Source organism: Lepisma saccharinum, chromosome 25 (genome assembly GCF_977018435.1).
Source record: "Lepisma saccharinum chromosome 25, izLepSacc3.1, whole genome shotgun sequence".
Taxonomy (NCBI): domain Eukaryota; kingdom Metazoa; phylum Arthropoda; class Insecta; order Zygentoma; family Lepismatidae; genus Lepisma; species Lepisma saccharinum.
Window position 1 is genome coordinate 47,232,830 of NC_139253.1, and position 12,710 is coordinate 47,245,539.

General features: G+C 37.0%; 1 protein-coding gene across 1 annotated transcript; it reads right to left on the bottom strand.

Moving 5' to 3' along the window:
* Positions 1–1,072: 1,072 nt before the first annotated feature.
* Positions 1,073–1,573, bottom strand: LOC145978768 (uncharacterized). Its single transcript, XM_083111583.1, has one exon. It carries the CDS (start codon positions 1,571–1,573, stop codon positions 1,073–1,075), a length of 501 nt encoding a protein of 166 aa, XP_082967709.1.
* Positions 1,574–12,710: the final 11,137 nt, after the last annotated feature.

The window sequence follows — 12,710 nt, forward strand, 5'->3', positions numbered from 1 at the left end:
CAACCCCTGCACTGAATTCTTGAAGACTAACGAGGCTGTGGTGTCTGTACTCGAAACCAATATAAACCCTACAGAGTTCGTTCTTTGTCCTGTCCGTGTACGGTTGCGGATATCCTCTTATACATTTTTTCTCATCACCACTCATCCTCATCTTCCCGATTAGTCAGAAGTGTCAGGAAAAGCGCAGTAAAATAAAACTATATACAGTTTGTAAAAAAAGAACTGCATCACTTAGCTTTGTGGGCAAAAAAATTCTTATTTGCTTCATATGAATTGTGTGATAGGGTATAACATATTTTAAATGTAACCAGGGTGTAACTGGATATTTATTGTAACTTTTGAAACATATTTTCTACATTTGGCTACAAATGAAGTTTGCATGGGAGATATATTTATATACATATGTTACACAAATACGCTATACAGTAATTGAGAAAACTAACCTATAGAGTTACATTTATCGAGAAAAAAGTTTCTCGTTATGTCCATGCGCATGAATAACATATTTTACCACACATACATCATCATTTGTGAAACTGTCCTTCATTTAGTATTTTGTATGGCCTCCTTTAACGTTCCTGACAGCCTCAATTCTTCTGGGCATGCTGTGAACTAGATTGCGGCATGTTAAAATATTTAAATCATGGTACCAAGTGTGTACAATTGCTGCCATTAGCTGGTTTCTGTTTTCAAGGTACCTTTCTCGCAGTTTCTTGTTCATAATATGCCACAGGTTTTCGATGGGGTTTAAATCTGGTGAATTAGGAGGCCACCAGATTCTCTGTATACCCATCTCCTTAAACCAATTATTGACTGAACGAGATCGATGGCAGGAGGCATTGTCATCCTGAAAATAAAATTTGTTCAAATTTGCACCTGAAAAATAATTCCTAGCTGTGGGAATTAATTTATGATCATGAATGTCTATGTACTTTTCGCTGTTAACAGAGCCAGTACAAATTTCAATTTTCCAAACTCCTCTCGTTGTGAAGCAACCTCACAACATAACACTTGAGGAGAACTTATGTGTCTCAGATACACATTCATCAGTTAATTCCTCCCCACTACGCATTCAAAGCTTCACTCTAGCATCGTTTCCAACAAGATTAAACTTCTTTTCGTCCGAAAAAATCACACAATCCCAGTCCTCCTCTGTCCAATCTCTGTACCTTTGCACAAATGTTTTCCTTGCATCCTTATGTTTCTTTGTCAGACGCGGCATCTTCTTGTGAAATCCAAAAGACTTCAGTCTAGACACTAATGTTGAATGGCTTACCTTTATACCGGTCTCCAGTTCAATTTGTGCAGCCAGTTGACGTGAACTCATGCTTCTTTTCTGCAACGACGCTAATGACTTCAGTTTACGATCAACCCTCGCAGATGTTTTCTTTTTCCTTCCACACCTGTTTCTCAAGGAACATTTTCCGAACTGTTGTTGTTTCTTAATGACTCTTGATACTGTTGACTGGTTCACGTTAACTTTTCTACCAATTTCTCTTTGACTCACCCCTTCCTTGTGTAGAGCCAAAATTTGTCCTTGCTTGCAAGGTGAAGTGTCTTTCAAACTTACCATTCCTCAAATCAATCACAATCCACAGCACTACTTAAACTGCTTATGTGTTCGTAAACTTCACAACACTATAAAAGCAAACAATGCAGCAACAATCAGGCAAACAATCACGCGATAAGAACAACATGCGATACTTTGTCAATCTCCCGTCGAACCGTATATGAAGTTTCTCAAGGACACTAGCCAACAACAGACACACCTGGAGGGCAAAAGAGGTAACAATAGACAACAAAACAAAAGACGTGCTAGAGGACCCCACGATATTTGTTTTTATGCACATTTATGAATGTGCATCCCTTCTACAAGTAACTATTGTTACTCTTTAGATGTCCTGCCATACTTTTACCAAGTGATGCAGTTATTTTTTTACAAACTGTATAATACAATACACCTGGACGGCAAAACTAGGTATCGTCATTTATTTACCATTAGTGTGAAGCTAGAAGGGTTACATCGTACAACGTCACTTCTTCCGCCAAAGCCCCCGAATTATTTAACAGCTAGAAGCACGTCTTCCTCTCCAGCGGTTCCTGACGTCAGAGCGCTACGTCACGGGAATGACAACCTCCCTCTGAGCCAGCCAGCCCCCATCGATGAGAAAGGTCGACTCCGCTGAGCGTCAAATGACGTGCGACTACCTTATTGATTACTTGATGACAAGCCATAACCACCTGATTCAAAGTTTTATTGCATTCCTCGAGCTGCTTTTTTTAAAGTGACTTGATTTCGAGTTGCGGCATGCTAATGCAGCCTATGTATCGACGCTCTAGGGACCTCTTATTTCTCTACGAAGCGTTGTCCAACGACAGGTCGTTCTTGGAGTTAATCATGAAAGAACGCCGATTCTGCAGATCCGTGAGAGGCCTACGATTTTCTAAGGAAGGACAAGATTTCATTTCTTACATGTCATTAACGGGGGATTTATAAACAGGAAGGGCTCGAGCCCCTCCGAACAAATACGCATCTTATTGTAGTTTCTTGCTGGGGTTCATTTTCTCATTTCAGCAAGAAAAAGTAGTCACTCTCTTTACATATACGTAAATAGTATTATATGTAATATGTCCAGAGCATCACCGTCCCCTGTGGCGGAATGGTTAGCACATCGCGCTACGGCGCCAGGGGTCCCGGGTTCGAATTCTGGCCTGAGTATGGATGTTTGCGAGTGTCCATTTATCAATGTCATCATATCACTAATTTCCATCCTCGCAAATTAGCCAAAAGTGGCACAAGAAGCGAAGTAAAATAAAGCAAATTAATCAAATATTCAATATCCAGAGAGTTGAGAGAGTGTGTAGTTTTATGGAGTATTTTGTACTGTTAACGCGAGTATGAACAGCAATTCTGTGATATTATTCCAGTAAATAATTGCTCGGGAAAAGAAAACAATAGAATTATGGTAATTTTTTGGCATTAAAGACTTGTGCGTAAAAGTTATTTTGTATGTGATGAGAATGCATCTTAGATATCGATTTGCCTTTGCGTCTGACTGTAAAATATATCATTGGTAAAATTATATCCTAGTAAAATTCATTTTTGCTGCTATTAGGTAGCAAAGGCAAGGGAGAGCACGTTCGTACAAAATCATCAGATGTTAATATTTACAAGGGTGTTTTTGTTTACCTCCTGGGACCTGATGATCAAAAAAATAGTGTGTGTGTTTTCTCTGAATCCTTTCTCATTTTAACAGTTATTTAGCAAAATAAATTTGATTCTACCACCCTCCAAGAGGCTCATGTAAGATAGTCCCCAGAATTTGAAACGGAAATCTGTAGCCCCCTACTTACATCAGGTTGGCGCCGTCCCTGTTTATAAAATCTGGCTCCCTGGGCTATCCTTTGTCTTGTGTTTTGCTGACATTATTATAATTATCATCTATATTATTAATATTAACAGTTTTGTTATTATGGTACTTCACTTCCACTAACTGCATTCTCTATTAATAACACTTGTAAACTTTAAAATATAGATACATCTTAATTAAAAATATTCATTAAACTTCGATTTCAACCGTCAATATCCCTCCACTTGACTTTCAATTGTTGGCATTTAAAATGTATACATTCGTTTCTTGGAGTGCTTACTCTCGGGCTTCCTTTGCAGTCTGTCATACAGACATACAGGGGGTGCTCGTTCGGCGGCGCAGATCGTATGCGCAGTTGTCTGTGGATGTATTACGTCATCGTCGAAACGCTCGGCACTGAAAATGCTGATTCCTTATGCAAATATTGAGATATTTGACAACGAATATCTTCTAAAATATAGTAGCAGGGGAAAAGATACAACTTTTTCTGTTAAGATTCATCCCTTCTAATCAATTTATCACAAAGTTGATTTAAATGTGTAAAATGGTTTTCAAGAAATCGTGTTATGAAGGAACCCCTGTTTTGTTCTCTCCAGGCTTCCAATGTAAGGGAGTTTTAACTTAAGTGCGTTGGATTTCTTTTTGCTCTGTTTTAAAATAAGATTATTTTCTTCTTGTCAACTTAAATCATGCCTATATGCTATGGAAAGCTGTGAAAACTATTATCAGAAAACTAACGGAAGAAATCTAAAATATCACATCTTGATTGTTATAAAAAATGCGGGATTGCCCATTTTTGTGAAAAAAGGCATTGTGCGAGATCTAAAAGCAGAACATTTTAATATTGTATGTAAATGAAAGGGTGTAATAAACGTGACTGCTTCCCATAAAATATCACTGCACTCTCCACGTTTCTCATCTGTCTTTTCTTTGGCGCCGTCAATAGCTTCAACACGTTGTTTTTTATATATATATTTGTCACGTATTTGTTTTAATTAGTATTTTGCTCGTTCCGCCACCTGAAGGCAGCAGCTAGGACTGAAGGGCAGTGCAGTTACACCGGAAGAAGGCTCGGAAATGGCAGGCTTCAGAAGTTAACTCATCCAAATTAAATTAAATAGGTATATGCTCTCTGTAAATTTAAATCATAGTTCACAAATAATTTGATTAAAAGTTTTAAAAGTATCTGTTTTATTTAATAGCGTATTAATTGGTGCATTCTTCTCCAGCATAGCTATAGGCAGTGACCACACTAAGGAGGGGGGCAGGAACGCCCCCCTATTCTCGTTCGACAACTTCTTTCTTTCTTTCTTTCTCTCTCTCTCTCTCTCTCTCTCTCTCTCTCTCTCTCTCTCTCTCAAATGCCACCAGTAAAACGACAAAAATAAATAAATGAATGAATGCTCTTTTAGCCAAAATATGCATTTTTGTGTCGTATGTAATAAATAATAAACATTATTGCCCCGGGAAAATATGATTTACCCCTCCATCTTTACTATTGCACCGTCACTAGCTACAACATATTTTGATTTCTATTGTTCCCACATATTTATTTTAATTTTAGTATTGTGAATCATATTCCACTGTGTTACCTCACGTAGCCACCCCCCACCCCCACGCACGTATGATTTCAGTTGTAAGTTTTTGACTAAGCTTGTCAAATGTCCACTTATATCTTTGTATTCTTGAGCCATTTAAAAAAATCATCTCGCCCCTTCTTCCGGACTATTTCATAGCAATGTTTTCCCACTGGAAGCCCCTTTGCAGATCGAGATCCGGAGCTATAGCATTCTCAAGCCACCGTCCCCTCCAAATACTCTCTTGGCCTCATGAAAGAAAAATATATGTATTTATACGAAATATTAATTTGACTTGGCAGTTTCTTTTTTCGAAAAGGAATAAGTTTTAAATTTTAAGTTTTGAGTAAAGGTTTTGCGTAACTCTAAAAGTACATTTAGAGACTGCAAGGTCAACTCTCGATATTTCAGATACATTAATAATTTTCATCACAACGCCTTGTAATAATTATTTGTTACTTCAATAAACTCCTCGCAAATGTTTCTCGCATATTAAAACATACATGCCATTTTGTTTATTTTCTTGTAATGCTGACCTCCGTGGCAAAGTGGTTAGCACGATGCCAAGGGCCCCCAGGTTCGAATCCCCGCTCGGGCATGGGTCTACTTTCCTTTAATCAATTTCATCATATCATCACGCGTCCTCATCTTTGCGATTAGCCATATGTGACAGATAAGCGAAGTAAAATAAACTAAGTCTAATAATCATTTTTTTAAAACTCTTCTTCTTTAGCATGCCACGTTTTTGTTAAAATTATATTACGATTTGTAAAATGACGAAATTCTAAAGGAGAACACGCAACTTTCTTTATAGCGCATCGGTCAGAAAGTTACAGGAATATGGATTTTCAACATACATTTTTTCACATGTGCTTTGCCCCCTTTTAAAAGTAGCGCGTTTTCAATTATATTACTAATCATTAAAAGGATGCCTCAATACCATCTTGGAGGATGACAATTAATATTTTCCCCCTCCTAAAAGTAATAATATACTTTCGCTCTCTGAATCTCCCATATAAATGCTAGTGACCGTCTGCTTCAGCCGAGCTCACTGCTTCTCCGATGACGTCACGCGTTCGTGCAAGATCGGCAATCTTCGGATGACTTTACCTAATCTCTATATACCTTGACAGACATACACTCCGGTTAAATACAGTACTGAAAATAGGGTTATGATGTAAGAAGTTATTCCTATAGAAAATCCTTCATTCTACCTTCTTTCATGAAAAAAGCAAGTAAAACGATTTGACATGTTGCTTCATTTTGAAATTATCACAATATTAAGGAATTTTAATAGTAGATGGTGCTTGTCACTACTGCCCCTTCAGCGTCTCATTTTTGTGCGCCCCTCCCCTGTACTTGCTGCCCCTAGGCTAGAGCCTAGAACAGTCTACCGGTAAATCCTCCCCTGGTCAAGAATGAAAGGTCACACACACAGACGGCACACACAAATAGACACAGTCAGAGAATGTGTGAATGTAGTTGTATGAAAAGTGGCAAGCAGAAACTAAGCGAAATGAAAGAACTTTCATGAAAAGTGAAAAAAAGAGATAAAGGGAAAAGAGATTAAAGATCGAGAAGAACAAAAAAGTAGATCATGAGAAGAGAGCTTGAGAGAAATACAGAAAGGGAAGAAATTAAAAGATTGTAGAGAGAGGGGGAGCAGGAAAAATGTAATAAAGAAGGAAGGAAATAAAATTAGATCGAGGGAGAAAGAGGATTGAAGGATAAAATCGAGAGAAGGACACAAAACAAAAAGGAGGGAGAAAGAGAAGAAAAAATAACGAAGACAGAGAGAAGTAAAGGAAATAAATTTAAAAAATAGATCGGAAAGCAAGGAGAGAGACAAGCAAAAATAAAGTTGAAAGATAGAAGGGAGATCTAAAATGACATCGAAGAAGAAAGAGTTCTAGATGGAAGAAAACAAAGAAGATCGTGAGAAGGAGAAAGAGAAAAGGAAAGAAAATGAACGAAACACAAAAAAGAGAGAGAAAGAAAGAAATGAAAATAGATCGAAAAGGAGGGAGAGAGAGAGACAAGCAAGAAATTGTTGAACGAGAGCCGAAAGGAAATGAAAAGAGGTTCAAGGAAGAAGAAGGGCGTAAGACACAGAGACAAAAGAATAACGAGAGAACGGAGGAAGAAAATTTAAAGATCTCAAGAAAAATAAATGGATTCTTGTTTTGAAAATTCAAGAAACAGATACAAGCACTAAAAATAAAGATCGAAATAAGAAAAATAAAGTCCAGACACAAATGGAAGGAAGTCGAGGGAGAAACAGAAGGAAGCAAAATGAAAGAAAATCGACAAAGATAGGATGAGTTTACGAAGCAATGGAAAAGAAGCAATCAACATGAAAGGGAATGCGCAATAAGAAATACATACGCAAATATAAGTGGAAAGCAGAAAGTGAACAATAAAAGGGTGAAGCCGTGCGGTCGTCTATATAAGGATCTCTTTCGTCTGAACTGCTTCAAGGAGTTTAATTGTTTTTGACTAACAGCTACTCAAAGTATGAAAATTTCTTGCGCATTACTTGCAACGCTAAACGTCGTTATGGAGAATTCCAATCCACTGACTTATATGTTAACATTTTTGCAACTTTATATTCTTGCAATTATCACGCAACCGTATGGGTTCAAAGTGGTATCGGGTCAATTCCTCAAATACCCCGGATAACAGAATAGAGAGAGTGGTCGACATGTAGTGTAGCACGAATAGATGATACAATGATGAATTTTGAGAAGACTTCTCTTCAATGCAATTATTTGTAACGCATCGATTTCAACATTTTAGTTACTAGCAACAATAAACTTCAACAATCTACAGAAAAATGTCATTCTTATTCGTAGTTTGAAATTTTTAACAGCGGCTTTCAATGATCCAACTTTAAGCAACTTTCAATTCAACTTTGTTGAGTTCCCCGGTTTAGTCTCAATGGATCTACTTACTTGTATTCCTCGACGACGAGCATGAGACTTATCAGCCTACTTTGAAGCCCTCAGGTTGTGGGAAATCAGATAAGGATATGTTTACGTACAACTTACTAACTTTCGCACACAAAAAATATATTTAGATGTCAGTTAATGTTAATATATTACACTTGCACTCGCAATTAAACTCCTTATTACAAACAAAATTGTATTAAGATCATAATTGTTCTTGACTACACAAATTAACACATTCACATTCCCAAAATCACTTCCATTATCCCGCAACTTTTATAATATCTCTCACCTCACAATCCACAATCAAATGTTTTAAGGTTAGTCCATAACCATAACAGACTACCCAATTGAACAAAACAAATTACGTCATCATAGGCAATTAACATAAACACTTAAAATGATACAATAAGTGGGTGCGTATCAACTTCAAATTCTCTTCAGAGAATGAGTACAGTAAATCATTATTACAATAAATGTACGCGTACTTACTTTAGTCGTCCATCCTTTATTTGCTTGATGTATCTGTTGGTGAAACAAACAGAGAATTAGTGTGTAATCAGAATGTATTACACATATAATAGATAAGTGTAAGAATACTAATGTTAATAATTTTGACATATGTTGGTATCAGTCACTCATAGATGTTGTAAAGTTTTCTATATTAAGAACAAACTTTTACTAGTTAATTGTTTGATTCAAAATACACAAGTTATAACTTGGTTCGATTTGGTGTTTTTAGTCCACTTTGTGCGTAGTAAGGCTAATCGGGACTGGACCTACAGTTTATAGTGGGATCCGAACCACTATGTGCCTCCACCCGGTATCGAACCCGGGACCCCTAGATTACAACGAACGACGCCACCACCAAGTTATAACTGATTGAGAATTTAAGAGCATGATTAACACAGTCAAACTTTATTGCAAACATTTTGTCTTTAACCGTTACGTTATCTTCGGAAAAGACCGAAAAATGGCAGAAATGTATGTAATTAATCAAATAATACTATTTCAACTTATAAATTTCAATTAATTGATTTGATTTATTTTACTTCGCATTTTTTCCACTTTTGGCTAATCGCGAAGATGAGGATGAGTGATGATATGATGAAATTGATGAATGGACACTCACATAGAACACTCATGCCTATACCGGGATTCAAATCCGGGATCCCTGGCGTGTAAATTTATATTTTTTTGATCTGAAGAATATGTAATGATGAGGGGATGAGGAGAAAACGAAAAACAATATAATAAACCATAACAAAAGAATCTCTGAAAGGTACAGTCAACGGGAAAAAAATGGGACACCTAGATCCATAAATGGTATTTCCTCTGCAAGGTGTTGTGTGTGTTGCCTAACTCTACGGCGATAAGCGGATTGTAATAGCAATTTTTCAATGGCAACTTCTCCCACCGTTGTAGGGTTAGGCAACATACGGAACGCCTTGCAAGGAAGTGAGTATTTCAGGATTAAGGTGTCCTAGTTTTATTGCACGTGACTGTACTTTAGTTAAACCGAATACAAGGTAGTGGCATGTCCAGCAGTGTTGGGCGGATCGTCACCTCCCCCTTTTTTTGTAGTTTCACCTTTTAAAAAAGGAACGTGGAACATGGAAAATCATGGGATTCTCTTCTAGAAAAAGAAAGCCCAAGTAACTACAAGAATATCTGGGAGTGGGATAGGTTTCAAGGGTTGATGTGGAAATCTGTTACCTCACGTATTACATCCAGGGTTGTTGAAAGTCCAGGAACCCATAAATTCTAATAGGTTCTATTGGGTTCCGCTAGAGGACCGGAACCTTCCTTCTCGCACAATTTAAATTAGGTCCAAGTTGCGTTTTGTTTCATTGAAAAGTAGGTTCCTGGGTCGTATTTAAATTGATCCGAAAAAAAGGTTCTTTGACAGTATTTAAATTGTTCGGAAAAAAGATTGCTGGACCGTATTTAAATTGATCCGGAAAAAAGATTGCTGGACCGTATTTAAATTGAGCCGGAAAAAAGATTGCTGGACCGTATTTAAATTGAGCCGGAAAAAATATTCCCGGACCGAATTTAAATTCAGTCTGAAAAAAGATTCCTGGACAGTATTTAAATTGATCCGGAAAAAAGATTGCTGGACCGTATTTAAATTGATCCGGGAAAAAGTTTGCTGGACCGTACTTAAATTGGACCGGATAAAAGATTGCTGGACCGTATTTAAATTGATCCGGAAAAAACATTGCTGGACCGTATTTAAATTGATCCGGAAAAAACATTGCTGGACCGTATTTAAATTGATCCGGAAAAAACATTGCTGGACCGTATTTAAATTGATCCGGAAAAAACATTGCTGGACCGTATTTAAATTGATCCGGAAAAAAGATTGCTGGACCGTATTTAAATTGATCCGGAAAAAAGATTGCTGGACCGTATTTAAATTGATCCGGAAAAAAGATTGCTGGACCGTATTTAAATTGATCCGGAAAAAACATTGCTGGACCGTATTTAAATTGATCCGGAAAAAACATTGCTGGACCGTATTTAAATTGATCCGGGAAAAAGATTGCTGGACCGTATTTAAATTGATCCGGAAAAAACATTGCTGGACCGTATTTAAATTGATCCGGAAAAAAGATTGCTGGACCGTATTTAAATTGATCCGGAAAAAAGATTGCTGGACCGTATTTAAATTGATCCGGAAAAAAGATTTCTGGACCGTATTTAAATTGATCCGGAAAAAACATTGCTGGACCGTATTTAAATTGATCCGGAAAAAAGATTGCTGGACCGTATTTAAATTGATCCGGAAAAAAGATTGCTGGACCGTATTTAAATTGATCCGGAAATAAGATTGCTGGACCGTATTTAAATTTATCCGGAAAAAAGATTGCTGGACAGTATTTAAATTGATCCGGAAAAAAGATTGCTGGACAGTATTTAAATTGATCCGGGAAAAAGATTGCTGGACCTTATTTAAATTGATCCGGAAAAAAGATTGCTGGACCGTATTTAAATTGATCCGGAAAAAAGGTTCCTGGACCGAATTTAAATTGATCCGGAAAAAAGATTGCTGGACCGTATTTAAATTGATCCGGAAAAAGATTGCTGGACAGTATTTAAATTGATCCGGAAAAAAGATTGCTGGACCGTATTTAAATTGATCCGGAAAGAAGATTTCTGGACCGTATTTAAATTGATCCGGAAAAGAGATTGCTGGACCGTATTTAAATTGATCCGGAAAAAAGATTGCTGGACCGTATTTAAATTGATCCGGAAAAAACATTGCTGGACCGTATTTAAATTGATCCGGAAAAAACATTGCTGGACCGTATTTAAATTGATCCGGAAAAAACATTGCTAGACCGTATTTAAATTGATCCGGAAAAAAGATTGCTGGACCGTATTTAAATTGATCCGGAAAAAAGATTGCTGGACCGTATTTAAATTGATCCGGAAAAAAGATTGCTGGACCGTATTTAAATTGATCCGGAAAAAAGATTGCTGGACCGTATTTAAATTGATCCGGAAAAAAGATTGCTGGACCGTATTTAAATTGATCCGGAAAAAAGATTGCTGGACCGTATTTAAATTGATCCGGAAAAAGATTGCTGGACAGTATTTAAATTGATCCGGAAAAAAGATTGCTGGACCGTATTTAAATTGATCCGGAAAGAAGATTTCTGGACCGTATTTAAATTGATCCGGAAAAGAGATTGCTGGACCGTATTTAAATTGATCCGGAAAAAAGATTGCTGGACCGTATTTAAATTGATCCGGAAAAAACATTGCTGGACCGTATTTAAATTGATCCGGAAAAAACATTGCTGGACCGTATTTAAATTGATCCGGAAAAAAGATTGCTGGACCGTATTTAAATTGATCCGGAAAAAAGATTGCTGGACCGTATTTAAATTGATCCGGAAAAAAGATTGCTGGACCGTATTTAAATTGATCCGGAAAAAAGATTGCTGGACCGTATTTAAATTGATCCGGAAAAAACATTGCTGGACCGTATTTAAATTGATCCGGAAAAAACATTGCTGGACCGTATTTAAATTGATCCGGAAAAAAGATTGCTGGACCGTATTTAAATTTATCCGGAAAAAAGATTGCTGGACAGTATTTAAATTGATCCGGAAAAAAGATTGCTGGACAGTATTTAAATTGATCCGGGAAAAAGATTGCTGGACCTTATTTAAATTGATCCGGAAAAAAGATTGCTGGACCGTATTTAAATTGATCCGGAAAAAAGGTTCCTGGACCGAATTTAAATAATTTACAGATAAAAAGGTTATTTTCGGTCCAGAACCCATTTATGCTTACTGATTTTATCTCCTGGACCGGAATTAAATTTATTCAAAATTCCTGGATCCTTTAACATCCCTGATTTCATCACCCATGTATTGTAGCTGGTTTCGTCTATCTTGCTACATTGATTGACAGAGATCATTTCAAATGAAGAGCCGAAAACACGCCAAATTCTCCAAGGAAATAAAAAAAATATATACAGCAACGAAAGATAACAGGCATCAAGAGAAAGTATACTCAATCTAATTATTCTAAGTTTCCTTAAGGATAGCAACTTCACGCTATTCCGTTCCTTTTTACTGGGTTAGTTCATTCAATCCGCTAGTCTAATCAATTCTTCGAATACACCTGTCACTCACAGGAAATTAAGCGACGCGTCAACCCTATTACCGAAGCTGAAAGAACTTGCAGCGAACACAGAGGAACTCCGACGGAGACATTTCAATCAAGGTTATCTTTCATTTTCCCAGGATTCCACAGGAAAACATAAAATGTAAAAAGCAACCACCTGAGTGTGGGTGTTTTTC